This window comes from Antechinus flavipes, chromosome 1 (assembly GCF_016432865.1).
Source record: "Antechinus flavipes isolate AdamAnt ecotype Samford, QLD, Australia chromosome 1, AdamAnt_v2, whole genome shotgun sequence".
Lineage (NCBI taxonomy): Eukaryota > Metazoa > Chordata > Mammalia > Dasyuromorphia > Dasyuridae > Antechinus > Antechinus flavipes.
In genome coordinates, this window is record NC_067398.1 from 648835935 (window position 1) to 648859559 (window position 23625).

General features: G+C 40.6%; 1 protein-coding gene across 4 annotated transcripts in view; it reads right to left on the minus strand.

Annotated features, from left to right (window-relative positions):
• Positions 1 to 70: 70 nt before the first annotated feature.
• ADCK5 (aarF domain containing kinase 5) overlaps positions 71 to 23625 on the minus strand; it is a 46575-nt gene continuing 23020 nt past the window's right edge. For 2 of the 4 annotated variants that reach the window (XM_051971291.1, XM_051971290.1), the window contains exons 2-15: positions 15251 to 15369; positions 13471 to 13620; positions 6346 to 6421; positions 5447 to 5647; positions 4882 to 5022; positions 3840 to 3953; positions 3467 to 3598; positions 3210 to 3293; positions 2856 to 2937; positions 2685 to 2763; positions 2426 to 2517; positions 896 to 1148; positions 506 to 622; positions 71 to 388 (exon numbers count right to left, since the gene is read on the minus strand). In XM_051971291.1, coding sequence (XP_051827251.1) covers positions 283 to 388; positions 506 to 622; positions 896 to 1148; positions 2426 to 2517; positions 2685 to 2763; positions 2856 to 2937; positions 3210 to 3293; positions 3467 to 3598; positions 3840 to 3953; positions 4882 to 5022; positions 5447 to 5647; positions 6346 to 6421; positions 13471 to 13574 — 1581 coding nt within the window. In that variant the 5' untranslated portion in view covers positions 13575 to 13620; positions 15251 to 15369 and the 3' untranslated portion in view covers positions 71 to 282. Of the gene's footprint in view, positions 389 to 505; positions 623 to 895; positions 1149 to 2425; positions 2518 to 2684; positions 2764 to 2855; positions 2938 to 3209; positions 3294 to 3466; positions 3599 to 3839; positions 3954 to 4881; positions 5023 to 5446; positions 5648 to 6345; positions 6422 to 7529; positions 7568 to 13470; positions 13621 to 15250; positions 15370 to 23625 lie in introns of those variants that run through there. The other 2 variants (XM_051971293.1, XM_051971292.1) reach the window with 2 other exon arrangements.

Below are 23625 nucleotides of genomic sequence, written 5' to 3' on the forward strand. Positions count from 1 at the left end.
GCCTTTCTATCATTGAAGACTGCTCTCTTAGCACCCCCTAACCAAGGAAGTTGCGGTTGGAGGCTGATCATTACATCTACTCCTTTATTCTTTGCCCTAAGGGGCCTCCCTTGCCTTAGTCTGAGCAAGTAGAGGAGACTCGAGCCTGTCATCTCTCTTTTCTTGGCCGCTTGACTCTGGGGGGTCTTGATGCCCTGGTGGCTGACACCCGCTCCTCCTTTCTATTCGTTGAGGGAGGTGGATCTGTGCTGCTGGGGGTGGGTGTGACAAAGCCACCCAGATCTAGGGCTCCATTTTCTTGAATACCTCCTCAGGCTCAGGTATGACACCCAGATAAACCAGGAATTTGATGAACTTGGAGGTGAGGCGCATTGATAACATCTCCAACCTGAAGCCAGGAGAGAGAGGGAAAGGTGGGACCTAGTAATGGTTCCAGCCCCTCCATCATCATTCCCTCCCCCGATCTCTCCCTCCCCACATTACTAGGGTTACTGTCCCCTCTCACCTGAGGACAATTTCAAACTTGAAGCTTTCCCATGTGACCTTGACCCAATTCAAAAACCGTCTGTATAAGTTTCTTTGAGTCTGTTCTTTCAGCAGTCGGCTCCAGCTTCTCACAGCACTTCTCAGCCATCCCCCCAAAAAATCCACAGCATTAGTACTTTTTCTCCTTCCTCTACAACCCCATCCTTTTCTAACTCTCTGGGAGCTATAATGAAAATGCTGAGACAGTCAAATAACGCAACCCCTGTGCTATGGGTTATTTTTTTGGGGGGAGGGAGCTCAGTAGTTCTCAACTCTATGCAGGTTCCCTCATGTTACTATGCTGGGCTAACACTTGGCTGGATAAGTCCCTCCCTTCTCTAGTCACCTTCTGTGTTCCAAGGGCACAAACCTCTTGGCCATGAGGAAGTATCGGTCCACAGGGGACTTCAGGTTTATGGTGATGGAGCGCACTGTGTTGATGTTTCTCAGGACGAGCAGCATTGGGCGGGGCAAGGCCTTCAGCACCTCCATGATTCGGGCAAAATGTTCCTTAGCCATTTCCTGCATGTAGGTCGTCTCTGCATGGCTCAGCATGCCAGAACGCCACAACTGCCCCATTTGAATTGGTCGTTGCATTAGGATCTCACAGAACAGGAAATAATCTTGGGATAGGATAAGGAGAGGAAATGTTTATAGTTTTAGACAGTGGAGATGTAGGAGAATGTGATAGCTCTCTTACATGTACTTTAAAGCATAGGTGTCAAACTCAAATCCTAGCCTGAATCATTACAATGTAATTGGGAAATGTTTAATAAAATGTATAATACAACATAGAAAATCACAAATACAACATGGTTTATCTAAGTCAACATGAATTTTGAGTTTGAAACTTCTGCCTTAAAGATTGTTGGGTAAAAGGGATTAGCCTAGTTCTGGTGTGCAAAGTGAAGATATGGAACAATGGGAAGTTTGCTAATGTAGCGCTTTTAAGCAAAGACACTGCCTTACAATTAATAATCATTTTTGTCCAAAAGGGGAATGTTGGGTTTTTAAAAAAAATATAATGTTTAAAAAAAAAAAGTCTCTTCGGTGAGGTTAAGTGTGCAAGGTCTAGAAAGAGACTAATAGTGAAATAATACTTTTTATTCAGTTCAGCTAGTATAACATAGGAAGAGATGAGTAAGTTTGGTGCTTATCAAAGTCCTCAGATGTCTATAGTAACAAAAGAAACCCAAGACAGGGCTTCCTTTCCTCTGACTTGTTCAATGTAGGAATCCTTTGGAAGAATTTGGCAACACCTATTTCCGTGAATGTTAAATGAAGGGGGACTAGGCTCTGCCAAGCAAGGCAAGTCTGCCTAATCAGAAGAGTTTCTTTGTAACACAAATGAGTTTTTAAGTTTAAAAGGTGAGTTTTTAAAGACAGTGGGTTAAAGAGTAGAAAGCAACTGCATAGAGCAGAGGCGACACATAATCAACCACATTCTGAGTGCATCCTGAATCAAAATATAATTGGAAAATATTTTAAAAAATAAAAACACTGTTATGCCTCAAAGGGATCCTTATATATGGATTAGAATGGCCCCTTCTAGTTGAGTTGGATGCCACTAGTCTAAAACATTAGTCTAAACACTCCAGATGTCTAGTTTAAAATTAAAAAAAAAAATTGTGCATTCCATTTTCATATGATTAGTCATTCTAATCATACTATGTCAATACTTAGTTGCTCTAATGCAGTTCTAATTCTATTAAAGAATCATTCATGTTGACCACTTGTGTCGAAGCTTGCTTATTTGAACCCCAATCTCAAAAGATCCAAGCAATACTTCGCGACTAACTAGAAGTTTATTCCTACCACCTTGTGACTAATATCTAAGTCCCATATAGAAGGTCTAAGCAGGGCAGCCCACCCTTCAATATCATCTCATCCCCTTTCTTACCTTCAACACCAAGCTCAGCAGAATGCTTCTTCATGGCTGCATCATCCCGCAAGATAATGGCCCGCCACAGTTGGCACAAGGCCAAGCGATCCCTGGGAAGGGGGGGGTGGTGACCCTTCTGGTCAGGTCAGACATTCCATCCCTTGCTCCCCGCTGCTTGGTCTCTGGGGGCCCACAGGTTTGGTCCAATGCCAGTCACTGATTCTTTTCCTCTTTTTACCCCCCAGGACTAGGGTACTGTCATAGGGATGGATCTTACTTTTCATCCAGGAACTGATAGAGGCCATGGTCCAACAGCACCAATTCTGCTTGTCCATCTGAACCTTTCCGTACCAATACTAAGAGACATATGGGTGGGGAGTACCCAAACTTAGCCCAACCTGGGATGGCCCAGACAAATCTCTTCCCTCCCAAGAATGAGGCATCTTACCATTTCCAGGGTGGGGATCTGAGTGGATGAAGCCCGTGTAAAAGATCTGTTCAGCAAATACTCGGATCAATTTAGATGATGTCTAGAGGGTAAGTAAGAATCACTTCTCAGAAGCAGAAATGGAACATCCCCGGCAGTCAGAAACAGCACAAGTCTGAACCCACCAAGCTACAACCTCTCATAAAAAAGACAGACAAATCCCATTCTTCCTCACACATTAATTTCACCAAACAACTGTGTTTAGGATGTGTTAAGGTAATACCAAATTTAAATTAAATAGAGCCCAATCTAAGAGATAAAACAGGTGTAGGCCACATATAAATTACAGAAATGCAGACAAACTAAGTTTCATACATCACTCAAGCTGAGCCCCTGCTTCTGGATCTCTTCCACATTGTTCACCTTACAGCCATTACAGAAGTCGGCAGTCAGCACCCTCTGGAAAATGGGAGACAAGAGCTGATGAGTAGGCTGGATTTCCCAGCCAGAGAGGAAGAGTAAGGTGGGTGTAGAGGGTGTTGTCAGAGGACTTAGTTTGGGCAGGGCAGGGTAAGTCGTGGAAGAGAAAGGAGGATGCTGAATTAGTGGTCAGAGAACCTCAGGGCTCAAACCTTGCTGGACTTGTCCCAGTGCACACGGGGTACCACCACATAGTGAAAGTTCTTCAGGTCATTGGCACAGCGCTCTGAGTTCCGAGCCTCATTCTCAAAGTCCAGTTCCTGAGCCAAGGTCCCTTTCAGGTCCTGGGGTAGAGAATCCGTCAAGGGTAGGCGTCAATGTGGGGACCGGATTTGTTTGTTGGGAGATGGGGGGAGGATGTGATAAGAAGGAAGTCCTGAGGTAGAGCTGTAGCAGATTCAGACACTCTAAGAATGGAGGCTGTTACCCCATTTGACTAGCATCTCCCCAAGGCCTGGGTAAAGCTGTGTTTTTCATTCTCGAGTGCCATGTACAATGTATGTAAGGGGCGGGGGTCACATCTACCTTGAGAACCCAGCTGAAGCCAAAGCTGGGATGCATGAATTCGATGATCTGCAGCAGGAGCTCAAGAGTGTAGATGTCCCCATCAAACCTATCCCTTAGATCGATGTACTGCACCTGTACTGGATGTAGGGGTTGAGTCATCTTGTCTCATCTACACACATTGACATCTCCTGTCCCCATTCCATTTTAGAAGTCCTTGCTTCCTTCAAGAAATAGCCCAGGGACCAATCCTATTTAAAGTCTTTCTTGATTTCCCCCTCATTCTAAGTATTTTCTCATTCCTTGAGTTATCTTGTATTTACCACCTAGCAAAGGGATCTGATTTACAACCCTGAACTATTCTTAGGTCAGTAAGAAAAGGCTCAACAATGTGGTACTTGCTTGGGAATAGATCAGCTTAGAAAAGAAAAAGCAATGGGGGCTGAGATGGGCCAGTAGAACATCCTAGTACTAGGGGGCCTGAACCCTGGAAGACAGATAAAGGAGGAAAGGCATAATTGGGGATAGTGAGAAAAAGTAGGAAACTGGTGGCTTTAATAGGAAAGGCTGGAAAGGCCCAGATTATGGAGGAGCCGCGAGTTAGTACTCACTAACATTCTGTTTTATTCTATGAACAATGAGTAAGTTTCACAAGCCAGGGTAGTGACCTGATGAAAGCAGCCTTTTGGTTCAGCCCTATGCAGCAAAAGGCAGGAAGGCTGGCTGCTATACTGCTATATGAGGTAAAGAGGGCCATGTAATGGAGTCAAAACTAGAGTCACAAGAGCTATATTTGAATCCCACAATCTCTCTCAAGATCTATTTTTCTTTTCTGAAAAATTCTACATGACTCTTAAGGTCCTTTTCTGTGAGATCCTGTGATCTCAAGCCCCAAAGGTGCCAGGGACTGTCCCAGCTAAACCAGAATTAAACATGCTGATCACCTACAAGTGACGACCTCCCTGCCTAGTGATCCTCATGGTCCCATCTACCAGTCCCAAGACTTTGGACAGGGCCCAGGCACACTCAAGGAGTACCCCACCCCCTCTGCACACAAACACACCTTCACAGCCACCTCTGTGCCATCCTTCAGCTTTGCTTTGTGCACCTGGGCCAGACTGGCCGCTGCCACAGGCTCATAGTTAAATTCCTGGAACACTTCGTTGGCTGGGGCCTGGAAATCCTCTAGGAACAGCTCGTCCACCTGCAGGAGAGAGGGAGCCCACCTCAGGGACAGTCTCCCACACTCTGCCTCAGGCCCACTAGCTCATTAGCTTCCTTTCTTATGATGACAAATAGGATCCTAATCAAGCAAAAGGGTAATCTTCCTCAATACTCTCCCTACATTCTCCCTTTCCCTCCCCTTCACATGGGCCACCCCTGACTGTTTTCAATATGCCCTCTAAGAAGTCATGTCTTCAGCTCCTGGCATGAAGATGCCCCCTCCCAGCACTGAGCACATCTCCTACAGCCAGAAAATCCCCAGAAATCAAAGCCTAGGCCTAGTTGCCTCTATAGGTGCTCCCAGTGCTGGGCACGGGCTGGAGCCCTTCACAGCTGTCAGCAAAAGAGTTAGCTCCTGCCCGCCCAGTTTCCGTCCTCCACTCCCCAGGCCCGGGGCTGCCCACCTCTTTGTAGCCCCGAGTGAGGGCTTTGTCCTCCAGCAGGCGAAGGGTGGTGATGTACTCAGGGGGTAGCAGGTGATTAAAGGAGCAGAGTCCCTGGCCCAGCTTCACATAGAGGCCTCCATTGAGGATGGCTGCAGCTACCAGGGCATCGGCTGCCCGCTGGTGACACGCTGACATCACCTCCATGTAGCCAGGGCTGTTCTGGCCACAGGGACAGAAAGAAGGGATGGGGGAGGGGATGTCTACTCTTCCTCAGTCCCCCCACCCCAATCCTCAAGGCAATCCTAGGATGGCTTCCATCCTGGCCAGAGAACTTTTTGGCTTCCCTCTCCCATCTTCAAGCCTTTGGTTCCCTTCTCTGTCTTTTATATTCATCTTACCTCTCTGGTCTATTTCCCTATCTGTAAAATAAAAGGGTCAGACTAGGTGGTTTCTAAGGTCTCCTTCAAAAACCCATTATCCCATCCTTTTCTCCTTTATGCCACAATTCAAAACCAACTCCTAAGGGAAGGATTCCTTGATCAACTAAATTCAATTTACAGTCTCACAGGAATATTGTTAGAGATCAGAGAGACTTTAGAGATAATACTGAACCCAAGCTCCTAATGCTACAGGAGGAAAATGAGACCTAGAGAAGTAAAATGTCTTTCCTGAGGTGTCATAGCAAGTTACCCCAGAACTGAGCTTGGTCTAGTGGGAAGAATCACAGGCACCGGACTCAGAAGATCTGTAATCCTGTGATTGTTTCCCACCCTGGTGGGAGCTTGACTGATGTTTTAGGACAGGAAACAGCACAGCCGATCCAAACTGAAATGCTGACGCTGCTTGACTCCTGCACGCTAGCGGGCTTCCCCTGGCTCCTGCAATGCCCTCTCCACTCCCAACGACAGGAGACATACCTCGTCCACCCCTTGGAGAACCATATTTGTGCACCACCAATAATCCATGGAGATCTGGAGGCCCACTTTGAGAGACCTAGCATGGAACAAAGGGGAGGGACAGGTCACTGTCCAGAATCAAACCGTCCCACACAGACGCCGACTAGACAGACTCCCTCAGGCCCCTCGAGGCTTATGACTGGGAGACGCAAGGTCTGGGTGAGGCCAGCCCACAGGGGAGTCCCGTTAGGGGCCCAGGGCCCTCAGGCAGCCTGCTGCAAGGGGAAGAACCCTGATCTAGGAATCGGAACATCTGGCTTCAGGTCCGGGCTCCACCACTTACTAGCTGCGTGAGCCTCAGGTTCATCTCTAAAACGGGGATAACTGCCCTTGCCCTGGATCTAGTAAGAAAATGCAGGGGAAAGGTGTGAGTCATCATTCAAATGAAGCATGTAATAAAAACAACCACAACCCCTGTCAGGATTCCTGTCCTCTCCCAGAGGCTGGGCCCCTTTAATTATTATGAGACAACACGGATTTGCTAAGGGAAACCTATTTAAGCAGGGCTATCTTTAAGAAAATTCTGGGGCTCACTTGGCACTGGGTGAATTGGAGGGAGCTCTGGCCTTACCACACATTTTTTCTCTGCTTTTTCCTTAACTGAGATGGTGGAGGGAACAGTGTGGAAGGGCCATCTAATGAACTCATGGACTCCATAGCAATGTGGGTGTAGCCTGCCAGAGACTTGGCAGCATAGCAGAGAATGCTCAAGTTCAAAAAAAGATAGTTTCAAATCCTAGCTCCAAAACCAATTTGGAACTATGCTAAAAAAAAAAAAAGGATTAAACTGTTATGCCTTTTGATGCAGTAATATCACTACTGGAAAGATTCCTCAAAGGGTAGGTGAAAATCACAGAAAAGGAAAGATCCTCTTTACCAAACACTTCTCAAAGTACTTTTTGTGATAGCACAAAGGTGGAAGCACAATGAGTACCCATTAACTAAGAGAATGGTTGCCAACGTGATGAAATATCACACAGTAAGAAATGACCCACATGAGGAATTCAGAGAACTTTAGAAAGACTTGTATAGACTGACAGACAATAAACAGAACCAAAAGAATAACCGTTCTGCTTACCCAACTCCCTATCACTTGTCCCCTCAGAGGTCCGAGGAAAAGAACCCTGAATGAGGAAATGGAATACCTGGGTTCAAGTCCAGGCTCCATCACTTAATAGCTGTGTGGCCTCAGGTTCCTCCTCTCTAAAATGGGGATAACCACCTTTGCCCTGGATCAAATAAGAAAATGCATGAGAAAGGATTTCTCTAAGTCATTATGGCCACCATAATGTAAGGGAACTTATCATAAACATAACAGGGACCTAAGAATCCAGCTCAGTGCTGTGATCCATCCATACTCTAGGAGCCTGAAGATGAAACACACTTCTCTCTTTCCAGTGGAGTTGATATACTATAGATGTGGAATGAGACATATGTATCTGATGGTCAATATATAAATTGTTTGGCTTAATTGGACTATTTTGTTTCAAGAGAAAGTTCTATTTACTAAAGAGAGGCAGCAATTTGTTTTTAAAGCACCAATGAACCATTTCTTAAGATACTACATCCAACAAAGCTTTCTGGCTTTCTTCCAGTCTTAGTTAAAATTCTACTTTGTAAAGGAAACTTCCCTCAATTACTCCTTAAATCTTTTTTTGTTTGTTTGTTTGAATTTTTAAATTTTAATTTTTCTTCAACTAAATTTTATTTATTTTTCAAATTTATTTTTATTTTCCCCACTTACACATAAAAATGAGGTTTTTTGGTTATACATATACATTTTTTTCCTTTTTATGTTTTTGAATTGTGGTGGGAGAGAAAAATAAGAACAAAAGAAAAAAATCATGAGAGAAAAATAAAACAGGAAGAAAAGAAAAAAATGAACATAGCATGCTATTGATTTTACATTCAGTCTCCATAGTTCCTTCTCTGGATATGAATGGTATTTTCCATCGAATGTTTATTGGAAACACTTTGGATCACTGAACTGCTGAGAAGAACCAAGTCTGTTATAGTTGATCATTACACAAACTTGTTGCTGTATACAATGTATTCCTGGTTCTGTTTGTTACACTCAGCATCAGTTCATGTAAATCTTTCCAGGCCTTTCTAAAATCAGCCTGTTCATCATTTTTTAAAAAATAGAACAATAATATTCTGTTACTTTACTTACTATACCATAATTTCTTCAGCCATTTACCAATTGATAGGCATCTACTCACTTTCCAATTCTTTGCCACCATAAAAAGAGTTGCTACAAACATTTTTGCACATGTTCTTTCCTTTATGATCTCTTTGAGATACAGATCCAATAGAGACTGCTGGATCAAGATATATACACAGTTTTATAGCCTTTGGGGCATAGTTCCAAACTGCTCTCCAGAATAGTTGGATCAGTTCAAAAGTCCACCAACAATCCATTAATGTCTCAGTTTTCCCACATCCCCTCTAACATTTATCATTACCTTTTCCTATCATCTAAGCCAATCTGAAAAGTGTGAGATGGTACCTTAGAGTTGTTTTAATTTTCATTTTTCTAATCAACAGTTTTTTTTTCATATGACAATAGATGGCTTTAATTTCTTCATGTGAAAATTATATGTTCATGTCCTCTGACTATTTATCAATTGGTTACCCCTTAATTCTAGTGTCCTCCTTCTATTGATTATTTCCAATTAATTCTGTTTAAAGCTTGACTGCACAGAGTTGTTTGCATGTTTTTCCCCCATGGGACTACAAGCTCTTTGAGAGCAGGGAATGTCTTTGACCTTTTTTTCTTTATACTCCCAGAATTGTGTATACCTCACAGTAGGTGCTTAATAAATGCTTATGGACTAACAATCTTTAAGCAAGTTACTTCCTCTCTCTGAGTTTCTTTGAAAATTGAATGCTTTTCTTCATTGCTTTCCCTACCTGCCAGGTTATTGTGAAGTAAGTGAAGTAAGTAAACCTCAAAGCACTACAGGAACAAAAGCTATGATGAATATCTTTAAACTGAGAGCTGGGATTTGAGAGGGTTAAAAATATAGGCCATTATGTGCAGGGAGGTAGATTTCCAAGTCAATACCTGCTCTGTTCTCTGGAGTGGACATTCTCATCTCTGGAAGACATTCTCACCTGGAGCACAGGAAGAATAATTATAGCCTAACTCAAGCCTGTGGAGCTATGGCTAGAAAGACTGACTTAGCTGCAAATTGTCCAACTGGAGATTTCTTTCATCCACATTTCAAACTACTTTCGGGTAGATATTTCAGAACTGGCATCTTCTTTTTTTCCCTAGTGAATAAACCCTAGAAGATGTCTCCTTCTGACCCGAAAGCCCACCAAAACATTGGGCAGAAGGGGTGGAAGGGAAAAGCACTGTCCTTAGGTATCTGATCATGGTGGTGGCAGCAGAGTAAGGAAGGAATAAAGGGCATTTGATCTCTGTAATCTGGGCACCAAACTGATTCAAGAGCCACAAAAGTCCAGGGGACTCAGGGGCTTGAGACTGGTGTCTGGGGACTGGGAAAGGTTAACAAAGCTATAAAAGGTGAAATCCTATGCATGAGGCACATTTACTGTGGAGATCCTTCAAGCAAAGGAGCAAGGGCCCTGGGAGACTCAAGTCAGGTTTAAGAAGAGCAACACAGTAACCAGAGGGATGAGGCAAATGACAGAATTTCCAGCTTCAGATATGAGTCTGGAGGCCTTTTCCATCTCCTTCCTTCCATCCCGTCATAGTAGGGATCACTTTATTCACTTCTGCGTGATGATGGCCAGTACCATTGGTAGGGAAGAGAAGGAAAAAACAAGACCAGGGACAAGTGCCACAGGAGCTCAATCTACTCTCTTATGTGAGAGCACAGGAAGCTCAGCAGAATAAGTGATATCTGATTGAGGTCTTGCAGGGTGGAAGTGTCCATCAATTGGGAACAGATGAACAAGGTATGGTATAGTATATGACTGCGTGGTAAGGAATGATGGTCAGCATGTTTTCAGAGAAATCCAAGAAGACAGGAAAGAGAGGGATATGGCCGTATATGTCAAAGAAGCAAGATTTGACATCCAACTGAAAGTTGGGTATGAAGGAGAGGCAGGAGTCAAAAATAACGCTGGATGATTAGAAGTACTGGTATCTTCAATTTAAAAAGTCAGCCAGTAAGGATTAAAAAAGGAATTCTGAGCTGGGAAACAATTTTAACAGCCAGTGTTTCTGATAAAGACCTCATTTCCAAAATATATAGAGAATTGAGTCAAATTTAGAAGAATACAAGTCATTCCCCAATTGATAAATGGTCAAGGGATCAGAACAGACAATTTTCAGGTAAAGAAATTACAGCTATCTATACTTATATGAAAAAATGCTCTAAATCACAATTGATGAGAGATATACAAATTAAGACAACTCTGAGATATCACTATATACCTCTCAGATTGACTAAGACAGGAAAAGACAATGATAAATGTTGGAGGGGATGTGGGAAAACTGGGACACTGAGGCATTATTAGTGGAGTTGTAGATGGATCCAACCATTCTGGAGAGCAATTTGGAACTATGCCCAAAGGGCTATCAAACTGTATGTATATATTTTTGATCCAGCAGTATCTCTACTGGGTCTGTATCCTAAAGAGATAATAAAGGAGGGAAAAATGTTTGTAGCAGCTTCTTTCATAGAGTCAAGAAACTAGAAATTGAATAGATACCCATCAGTTGAGAATTGACTGAATACATTATGGTATATGAATGTAATGGCATATTATTGTTTGATTAAAAATGATGAGCAGACTGATTTCAGAAAAGACTAGAGATGTACATGAACTGATGCAGAGTGAAGTGAGCGCATCAAGAGAACACTATACACAGTTAACAGTAAGATTACGTGATGATCAATTATGATGGACTTGGCTTTTCTCAACAATTAAGTTATTCAAGAAAATTCAACAGGCTTGATATGGAAAATGCCATCTATATCCAGACAGAGAAGTATGGAGACTGAATGTGGGTGGAAGCATAGTATTTTCACCTTGTTTTTTCAATTTTTTTTTCCCTTGCATTTTTCTCCCTTTTGGTCTGACTTTTCTTGCACAACATGATAAATCTGGAAACATATTTAAAACGACTGCATATATTTAATCTATATCAGATTGCTTATTGTCTTGGGAGGAGGAGGTAAGGGAAAGAAGGAGAAAAATTTGGAACATCATATTACAAAAATAAATGTTGAAAATTATTTTTACATTTATTTGGAAAAATAAAATACTATTGAAAAGAAAAAAAAAGAAAACGAGTTCTGCTTTGGTCATAGTAAATTAAAGATGCTTAAAAATATACAGGCAGTGATATTTGGGGCTAGAGCACAAAGTTCAGACAAGGAATGGTTACATAGATTTGAGAATCATCTTCATAGAGAAAAATTAACCTAGCAGAATCTAATAGGAATACTATGATCAAGAAGTCAGCTCAGAAGAGAGCTTTCGAATATATCTATGAATAAGAGGTATAGTGCTAGAGAGGAAAGTACTCTGGTTTTGGAACTAAGGAACAAAGATTCATCTCTCTCCTACACTAACCACTTGTATAACTTTGGGCAAATTATTTGATCTCACTGGGCCTCAGCTGCTTCATCTTAAAAATGAGAGATGGTATCAGCCTGAAGTCAGGAGGACTCGAGTTCCAATCTAACCTCAGACACAACACTTCCTACCTGTGTGCCCTGGGCAAGTCACTTAACCCCAATTGCCTCAGCAAAAGAGAGAGACAGAGAGAGAGAGAGGGAGGGGTGGACTATGGTGATGATCTAGCAGATAAGACACTTCTACCATCATGAGGTGACTTGCAAAAAAGCCATGAAGGAGCTACCAGAGCTCTCTGTTGTACCTGGTCCCAGGATAATCCCTGGAGCCTTCTCCTTGGAGAGGTCAATATAAAGAAAGTCTTACAAAAACAACAGAAGTTGGAAGCATTACCACTGTTGTCCTTTACACCAACTAGGGTGCACTGCTACAAAAGGGAACTTTTCATTAGGGTTAGTTTTTCCCCAGGAAATGTAATATACCTGGAGGGGTAATAGGCAAGATAACTATTATTAATCCTATTTTATAAATGAAGAAACTGAGATTTAGAGAGGTAAAAGGACTTTCCAGAGTAAAATAACTGGTAAATCTCGGAGCTAAGATTAGAATCTTAATGCCCTGACTCCAAGTCCAGTGCTCTTTCCATCATACCGTACTACCATCTAAAATGTCATGGGCACAGACTCAAGGACTCAACAGTTTACTTCTTGGAGATAACACACTTACCTTTAACACAACAGAAATTATCAATAGCTGTAAAGGGCTGAAACTCTGAATAGGTGCACTTGAATCAAACAACTGAGCACTTAAGGCTAATTACCTATTGAACAATAACTCTATTAGCATGTTTGGAATTTCTCTTCTCACAGTTAATGCTAGCTCAATGCTTGGGGTTAAGAGAATTGTAGATAAGGATTAGAGGGTGGAGTGAGACAAGCCAGCAGCAGGACAAGGAGAAAGGAGGTTGTGGAGGGCTTTTGGCAGTTTGTCTGTCCTCTTTACTTCTCCCCCTAAAGACCAGGGACTTTTGCTTATTCTGATTCTGGCTGATTCTGAGGCCTCCAGGGAGCTAGCCTGGACTTCACAAAGAACTACCTGAAAAAATGTCAAACTCCCTAGAAAGGATGTGTAGTACCTTGCATGTAATAGGCATTTTGTCAGGGTTTAAGTGAATCACCAGTCAAAAAGACAGCTTAGGACACAGATGTTCTGAGCCTGCCCCTCAGCATCAGGCTCAGACTATGGTTTTCCCAAAGATGGTCAATGTTTCATAGGCAGTGAGTAACACTTGGAGGTAACACCTAAACACCTTTTAAAACCTCTAGTCCCTCGATCCCTCCCTCCTGAAGCCCTGGGGGTGACGGGATCTGGTCTGGGACACAGCCTAGACCAGACAGACATCTTCTGTGCTCAGGACAAGGTTTTAGAAATGGGCCAAACCAGGTAAAATGTTGTAGAGGAATCCTTTGTCGTTTAAGGCAAACTGGAATGATGAGCCCAGGAAAAGGCCTTTACACATAGCCAACTGACCTGCCAAATCGTCCGATGCCATCGACCAAAAGCCTCATCTTCCTCCTTTCTCGTTTGTCAGCAACGACGTAGCGGAGCCCGAACAGCAGGGGCACCCCCACCATCACGATGGAAACTGCCTTCTTCCATAAGGGTTTGGGAACCGTGGGGCTGGAGAGGAGCCATAGCATGGTGATGATTCTCTTTCCTGTTGCCAAAAACCCAACCCTTCACCCTCACCCTCCCTCATCCATCATCTTCCAGCAATTTCCCTTTCCACTTCTATCCCATTTCTTGCCAATAACATAATTTGAAAAGAAGCTCCCAAAAAAGCTACAGCGTGAACTTATACAGTTCTATTAGGATTTTCTCTCTGTGTTCTGCCTTTTTTTTCACCATCCAAAGAACTTAAAGGTTTTGCTGCCACTTACACAACAAAATTTATTTTATTTATATATATATACACACACACACCTCAGTATTAACTGAAATCATGTCCTATTGTCCCAAAGGCAGTGATGACTTGGAGAGATTGGGACAATACTTAGATAAATGCTATTCTTTCCATAAACTGCCCTAACTCCAGGCTGTCTCACAGAATTTTGGGTCAGAGAAAGCCCAGGTGACATATATTTTCCCCTATATATATCACTCCCCTTAGGCAGTCACAAACTATATGCATTTCTTTTCCTCTAACTCAGGGATGGGGGATGTCCGGCCCAAGAGACTATATAAGTCCTGTGAGTCATTTGCCAAGGCAACTGTGGGCAATGATGAGCTGAAAAGTAGGTACAACAACCTCCTACTGCTTGAGTTCTATAAGTTGATAATTTTGTATGGCCCGTGAGTGATGTTATAAATATCCAAATGGTCTTTGGCAGAAAAAAAGACTCCCTATCCCTGCTCTACATCCTGTATGACATAATGTTTCAAACATCCAACAGAAAGAAGGTTGGAGATCCAGTAATTGAAAAGCATGGCTCCCCACCCTGAGCCCTCCATATGTTTGTAGAGGTAGCAATAAAGGAGTGGAACAAAGCTAATTGTGAAGCCAAGAAAGCAGAATTTGAGTCACAGTTCCAAAACACAAGTTAGATGATCTTCAGTTCTATGATTCTGCTCCTTTGTAAAATGTGAACAGGAACATTTGTACTATTTGTCCCACAATGGTGATATAAGGGCAGAACATGGTAAGTTGCCAAATGTTGTATTAAAAATGATGTATACATATGTGTATACAAGTGTTATATAAGTGTTGTATAAAATGTAGTATATAAATGTTGTATACTAATGCTAGGTTATAAGCTCCTCTGAACCAGAGACTAAGAGATCAAAGTCTCCTGACTGATCATGTACACACAAAACACATTAGGCTTGTTCACAAGCTGATTCAACATTCAATAATTCAAACAGACAAGCTCCTAGAGGGTCAATACTCACATATTCTGGCATTCCTCACAGGTATTTAGCACAAGGCCTCAGGAAACATATTTTTAGACTGATTGGATAACTCAAAGAGAAGCCATCCCTAACCAATTTATATATATATATATATATATATATATATATATATATATATATATGTAATGAATAAGGGATTTTTTAAAAGCCAGTTGATCTCAATACTATGACTAAAAGGATAAGCCAGTCCCTTATCCTATCAGAGTTAGTAATGAGGCCAGGAGAAAAAAGTAATGACAAGGAACATAGAGAACACTCTATGGGCCAGGGCTAGATCTCAAGCATGTAGTACAGATGTGAAGTTCTCTAAGACCTTGGTGGCCCGAGGAGTGTTCATTACCTTGTAGGTAATAACCTTGCAGGTCCCGCTGTCAAATTTTTCCTGAAGAATACGGCTGAGGATAGCCAAGGAGCCTGTCTGCTCTGCAGCAATGCTGAATGGAACCGGCAAAGCTGCAACTGCAAAAAGGACAAATGGGTTAAGTGGCAGGTAGAAAGGCAACATTTCTTCTCCAGCCTATTTATATTATAAGCCAGGGAGAGTTCCCATGGCCCTGGATTCAATGCTTTAAGACCTTGGATCTCATCAAGGACAATAAAGGCCAATAAGTTATTTTGCTATTAATACATGCTTTAAAATTTACGAAGCATTTTACATACATTACCATATTTGATCCTTGCAAAACTCTTTGACGTAGGCAAGGCCATTTACATTAATATTTTATATATGAAAAAAGTTTCAGAAGAGTGATTGTCCAAGATTAATAAACAGCAAAACAGGATTCAAACTTTAGTCTCTTGACTCCAAGGTCAGTGCTCTTTCTGGCCTAACAGTAGCCTCCCCATTTCAGATGACATCTGACCCCTTGACAACAGGCAGTGCCCACAGCAGGGAAAGGGTACATAGATGAAGCACAGAGCAGAAAATCCATTTGGAGATGAGCAGTTCAAGAAGCTCTAATGTAGCTTAAAAAACCCCACCCCACCTGGCCAGCAACCCTCCCCTCCCCAAAGTCTGGGTTATTTATTTAAACAAGTTTCTTTTCTGTTTCATATTGTATCTCGTCTAACCAGACCCTCAACCCTAAAGAAAACTCTTCTTAACTCACTCAGCAGCATTCACACCACAGACCACCTTGTCCTCTCATTTTTTCCCCCATTTCTCTGGTTACTGCTCTTTTTTTTGCTGAATTTTTTTCCAGTTTTCATAAATGTGGTATTTCCTCAAGGTCCAGACTTAGAATCTGTCCTTTCTGCTAATTTCACAGCTCAGATCATGAAGACGGCTTGACAGTCATTAAGCAATAGTGGGCTGGGGTAAGAAAAGATCTGGAGTCTGGAGCTCTGCTCATGAAGGCATCAGGGTGGAGGAGCACAGCAGAAAGGACACGGTACTGGACATGAATTCCACTATAGATGCTCACTAGTTGTATTACTATAGGCAAGAACCCAGTTTCTTCATCTGTAAAATGGGGAGGAAAGCCCTTTATAAAATCCTCCACCTTAATTCTTTCACTCCAACTCAGACTCCCACAAGATTTCGGTTATCTGCAAGCGTTCTACTTCCCTAATTAGACCCTATGATATTCTCCTCTCTGACCAGAACCATCTATTTATTTGACCAATCCCTATGCCTTACCCTTTCTAAACTTACTACTTTCCCTCATGGAGACTTCTAATCCTTTTACATTTCAATCAATAACTCTGGACTTAGTTTTACTTTTTTCCTTCCTCAATTTCAACACAACAGTTAGTTATTTCTATGCTACACTGTCCTCTTCTCTCGAATCTTATCCTTTTGTGGGACAAGAATTCTATTCTCACTCATCTTTTCTCAAACCTCAGCCAGATATCCAACATTTGCAGTTTGGTTTGTATTCCTGAGCAGCTGCATGGATACATTACAAATACCTGTTATCGAAACTCCACCCTAAAGCCAGCCAGGCAGTTCTTTTATACCTTTCTAATTAATTCCTTATCTTACTCCCCATAGAAGAGATTCTTTTCTTTCCTTCTTTCTCTCACAATCCCCAAATAAGGACTTTGCCTCTAATTTTACGAAAATATTTAGGCCAATGGCTTCAATGTAAGCTCCCTCCGTCATCTCTCACTCCTTCCTTTACTGAAATCTCAGGGCCAAAAAGTGGCCCTTCTCCTTAGTTGATGCTGGATACCTCTACTTTGCTGCTCCACCAGAACCTCAAAATCAGCATTTCTAAAATAGAATTAATCTTATTTTCTTCCAAGTCTGTCTCTCTGTTCAACTAACTTCCTATTCTTTTTGAGGCATCAATTAGGCCATCTCCAGTTCCTTGCCACTACAAAAAGGGTTACAACAAACATTTTTGCACATGTGGGTGCTTTTCCTTCTCATGATCTCTTTGGGATATAGAGCCAGTAATGACACTGCTGAATCAAAGGGTACAAACACTTTTATAGCCCTTTGGCTGATCACATAATTCTCTCTCTCTCTTTTTTTTAAATAACTTTTTATTGACAGAAGATCACATAATTCTCATGCCAAACATATGCTTACCCCAAAGATTATTTTACAAAGAACTTACACATTTTGAAATTTCACTCATGGTATAATGGAAAAAATACTAGACTTAGGAGTTGGATTAGATGGCTTCTGAAAACTTCCAACTATGAACCTATGATTCTATGACTATCATTGGAACTGTGTTTGAATCTGCACCTTTCCACTTAATAACTGTGTAACATTGGCAGCCACTTTAATTTTTCTGGGCCTTGGTTTTTCTCATCTGTCAAAGAGGGGAGGAGTGTGGTAAGAACTATGCAGTTTATCTTCTGTTAGCCCGCCCCAAGCCATGACAATTGTACCCAATACAAGGGAGGTAGAGCAAGAACAATGAAAGTGAACTATGGGTAGCTGGACTCTTATTTTCTTTGTCATGAACCTCAAAAGCAGCTCTTCTAGTTGAAGAAAAAAAGGCTGAGGGCCTCTTTACAAACCTTAAAGCACCATATAAATGTCTGATCTTTTTATCATGACACTGTCACAGTATTTCTGCCACCTGAGACTGTTATGTGTTCCAAATCTCTAGGTTTCACATCCCTGACTAGGGACATCAAGAGTGGGGGATTGTTTTGTTTCCTTTTGTATCCTTATCCTCCCCAGCCTCTGTGATGAGGTTCACAGAAGATACCTCATTTTTGAAATTATAACATAGAATAGGAGCTAAGTTGGGAGGACAGGCATTGTATGGTGGAAGGGAACAGTTCCAGGCCAGGATGCACTCCCTGGACTTCTTCAGGGAGGAAGCTTTTTTTCCTCAATTGTTTTATCTTTAAGCCAAGAAATGGCATCATGTTAACTTCCAGAAAACTGGCAGAGATGGACTTTTTGAAGTCCTTTCCAGCACAGGACATGTTCTGAGACCAATTTTCCCTAGCTATTAAAATTCAGTCAATGAATTTACTCTCCACCATTTGATCAGAAACATTACTGGTAAATACATTAAGAGGCTAAAGGTCAAAGGCCTCTTACACTATAAGATGTCTACATGGTACTCCCAGATAGACGATGTTTCAAGTATAGCAACTCTTTGATTTGGGAAAAATTCCCATAACATTAAGAACCTAATGGTACTAACAGCTATTCAGAAGCAAAGCTAAACAAAATCAATAATCCAAAGGAAGGAATAAAAAGGAAAACATTCTCTACCAATCAGACCAATGTATGAATCACAAAAGGTTTGTGCCTGGAAAGAATATTGTGGGGCCATGGGTACAGCTCCCATTCCTTGTTTCACTCTACCCCTAATCCTCTCTAACAAGTTTGTGAGTCACAGCTGGACTCTTCAACTTCACAAAGATAACCATGAGATAGAAAAGAAGTTGTGAGATGGAAAAATAGAGGAACAAGATTACTGAGCCAGAAGAGGTAGAAAATAATAGGCTGGGAATGGCCACTCTTGAAAAGTAGCAGGCTTAATACTTCTGCTAATATAAGGATCTTTATACTTGGGACTTCATTTCCTGGACCACCAGTACAAGAAAAATAAGTATAACTGTTGCTTTATGGATATGCTATCCCTGATAAACTGACTTAAAAAACAGGTAGGGTGATGACTGCCATGCAAATGATCATGGAAAGAATGGAAACAATGGGGAAACATTTTGAGGATCGGAAATGGAAAAGGGAAATAATCACTGTGACAAGTAGGAATAGTTTTGAGGGGCTGAGCCAAGGAAGAGATACAAAGGAAAAGGGGTAGAAAATTCCTATAACCCTTTGACTTCAAAGCCAGGTCCCTGTCCTGGAGCCAGAATTTGGGTTGATGTTGTCCTTGTCGTGGACCAAGTTCAACTCCTACAAAAAATGAGGCAGTGATTGTTTGATCTGGCCTGGGGTATTCTAATGTCTCTCTCGATTGACTGGTACTATCACAGTACCTTGGGTAGACTCTGGAGCAGACCTATTCCACTTACAGCAGACCAAACATTGGCACCAACTCAGCAGGACATTTTAGCCAAGGAACTTGGCATTTCAGGCAATCTCAAGGTCTACAAAACAATTTAAAATTCAAAGGGAAAGATCCTTGAACTACTGTCCTAGAAGAACTATGTTTTCTTACAGAAGAACAGAGACTGACAGAAAAACTTGTCTTTTTTTTTTAAAATATTTTATTTTATTTTATAATAACTTTATATTGACAGAATCCATGCCAGGGTAATTTTTTTTTACATTATCCCTTGCACTCGCTTCTGTTCCGATTTTTCCCCACCCTCCCTCCACTCCCTCCCCCCACTCCCTCCCCTAGATGGCAAGCAGTCCTATATATATTAGATATGTTGCAGTATATCCTAGATACAATATATGTTTGCAGAACCGAACAGTTCTCTTGTTGCACAGGGAGAATTGGATTCAGAAGGTAAAAATAACCCAGGAAGAAAAACAAAAATGCAAATAGTTCACATTCATTTCCCAGTAAAACTTAAGTCTTAGCAAGGTCATTCATCCACCCACATACCAAGCACACACCCACACAAACTAGGGGACTATCCCTGATAGACTGGGAGAACTTTAAAAAAGGTGAGAAATGCAATAAAATTTAGAGTCAGAACTACTCATTCCCATAATTCTTCCAGGTCTCCTTAAAGAGAGCATTATATAATCTGATAGCCATCCCCACCAAATACTCTCTGTGCGATCTTATGTCTCTGCTTAGGCATCTTAAGGAGAATCGGATGCTTACTGTGAGAGGAGGTTTGTACCTAACCTGAAATGATCAATCATAAAGTACTTATTAAATGTCTACTACAGTGCAAACAAATGGTCAGGTATATGCTTAAAGAAAATGCTTTGGTAGCAGTGATGGACCGCAGGGAAAGAAACAAGTCAAGATTAATTAGGATGCTGTTGCAATAATTTAGATTAGAGATGAGGAATTAAACTACAATGAAAGCTATGTAAGTAAAGAGAGAGAGGCAAATGTGAGATATTGTGAGAGTAAAAATTGTAAGCTTTGGCAAATGATTGGAGATGTAGGTGAAGAGAACGCGGAGCTAAAGAATCTGGGAGATGGACTCTTCAACAAAAATAGGGAAGTCTGGAAGAGGGAGAAAGAATTGAAAAGAGGGGTTCACTTTTGGCTATGTTGAATTTAAGATATTTCTGAGACATCCATATGAAACGTCCAACAGTTGTTGATGTGGACCTGTAGCTAATATTCTAAAGAGGAAGAATTGGCAGGTACCTTCATCAGCTATAGAGTATACAAAGAGGACAAGTTTTTTTTGAGCTTTTATTCCTTCTCCTGCTTCTGCCTATTCAAATCCTATTAGATCCTTTAGTTTAACTCAAATTTCTTCTCTTCATTGGAAAATGAGCGGATACCTGTCAACTGGGGAATGGCTGAATAAGCTGTGGTATATGAAGGTAGTGGAATATTATTTTTCTGCAAAATATGAACAAGCTGATTTTAGAAATATTTACACAAAATGATGCTGAGCGAAACAAGCAGAACCACAAGTACATGGTATTCAATAACAGCAAGATTATGTGATGATCAACTATGAAAGACTTGGTTCTTCCTAGGGGTTCAGCAATCCTAATAGACTTTGGATAGAAAATGCCATCTGCATCCAGAAAAATAACTAAGGCTATTGAATGTAAATCAACACATGCTATGTTCACTTCTTTTTTCTGTTTTTTTTCCCCCCTCTCCCATGGTTTTTCCCTTTTGTCCTGATTCTTCTCTCCCAACATGAATAATATGTATTAAAATAAATAAATAAATTTTTTAAAAATTCATTTCTTCCAGGAAAATGTTCTAAGTTATTCCAACCTAAGTTATTCCATTGATGTTTCACTTCTTCAAATTCCACTGGCACTTACTTATGACACCACACCAATTTGAGCATAGGTTGTGCAGATTTTTCTTTCTTAATTATTTTTAAAATCTTATTTCCTCAATAAGAATGTTAGTTCCTTACACTCAAGTGATTATGAGAAGTAGAAGGGACCACAGAGGGAACAATTTAATACTTTCAAAAAGGGTGAGCCCTCAGAGTGGGAAGGAACTCTAGGTGGTATCTAGACCAGAATTCTTTCACATAAGAAATGATCATTAAATCATTCCCCTTTGGATAGCTCTAATTGCTTGGGAGCTTCTTCCCTAGATGCAGTCTAAATCTGCTTTTCAGCCATTTCTATTCACTTAGACTTATAACTTTGATGTGAAATAGTACAAGTCTAATCCATCCATCTATATAGAAAGCCATTCAAATACCTATACATGACTACCACGACTCTCTAAAACTCTTCTACAAGTTAGCCACTGCTAGTCCTTCAACTACTCATGGTTAATAAAGGATTTTCTCACTCTCTTCTTGATAAGTGCCATACTTGTCAATGCTCTTCTTAAAATGTGATGTCTATAACTGAACATACACAAAAATGTGATCTAGGGGCAGAAGACAGAAATCTGTTTTCTGCCCTGTTCAGCTTACCACAGGTTTGTTTGTTTTAAATGCAGCTTTTTGATGCCTCTGCTCTTTTGGCTGCTATGTAAAATCAGGAAAATAATCTCTGTACTATTTACCTCACGAGGTTATGAACAAAATTCTGTAACTCTTAACATTTCATAGAAATGTAATTTCTGGTTCTTTAAGAGATTTGTATCTGTATAACTAAGTTAATAATATAACAATAATTCCTTTTTCCATAGCATGGATTTTAAAGGCTTAAACGATTTTTAAAATGTTTTGCTCACAACCAACCTTGATCTGAGCTAGTATAAAGCAGCTGAAGGCAGAACAGCTTTGTCTAGGGTCAAAAAGATCTGAGTTCAAATTCAGGCCAGGATATTTACTATGTGAGCATGGACAAGCCACTTAATATCTGTTGCCTTAATTTCCTCGAAGGCAAAATTTGTTATAAGGATCAAATGATTCAATGTTTGCAAAAAGCACTTAATAAAGGGCCTGGCATGTAATAGGCACTATGTTAATACTTATTCCTTTCTCCTCTAGTATAAGGATCATCACCCTCATTTAAATATGAGAAAAGAAATACCTGGAAGGACTTACATGAACTGATGCTAAATGAAGTGAATGGAACCAAGAGAACATTATCCATGCAACAAGATCATAAGATGATCCACTCTGATGGACTTGGTTCTTCTGAACAATGAGGTAATTGAGGACAATTCCACTGGACTTGTGATGGAGAGTCATACAAAGAGAGGACTATGGGGACTGAATATGGATCATAACATAATATTTGCATCTTTTTGGTCATCATTGCTTTTTTTTTCTTTTTGATCTTATTTTTCTTGTGCAGCATGATAAATTTCCCTCATAGCAATATTCCTCAAAATCTTCCATTACATCTGTCATGTTTTCCAACTAAACTTACACTGACAGTACCCTTAGTTGCCTCTTCTCTCCCCATGGCAGGAAGACTGTATGCTAACTAAATATAGTTTCTAAACACAGTTTGCTGCTTCATTGTGGCAATTATTTGACAACTGAAACTTTTGCTTTCAAAAAGGAAACAAAAAAAAATGTCAAGATTAAAATCCTTATTTCTATTTCCCATTTTTGATGTAGTCAGCTCATTTAGCTAGCTATGACTGAAACTACTATAATCACATGTAGTATATTCTTATATTTATTTTTCTTTCAATTTTGTTATTGACTTTGTCCATTGTTATAATCAATGACTGAACTGCAGTCAGAAATTGATTCTGAAATAATATTTAAGTCTAAAACCAGTTATTTCCTGACAGAGTTAATGCCATTTTAAAAATGATTCCATATGACACTAATACTCTCAATTATGTTTAAGGCCTTCCAACTCTCTTAAAGAAAATATAAGATATAAAGATGAAGCTTATAAATAATCTGAGACTTTGATATCTCTCATTTCTTAAATCTTTTGTTTATATATATGTATATATATATATAAAATTTTTCCAGTTACATATAAAATAATTTTTTTAACATTTGTTTTTAAAACTTTGAGTTCCAGATTCTCTGCCTTTCTTCCTCTCCACCTGTCTTCATTGAGAAGGCATATGTGAAGTTATGCAAAACATTTCCATAAAAGTCATGTTGTGAAAGAAAACATAGATCTTCCTCACCCCTCAAAAAAACACTTAAGAAAAATAAAGTTAAAAAAATATTTGCTTCCATCTGTATTCAGACACAGTCAGTTTTTTCTCTGGATATGAACAGCATTTTTCA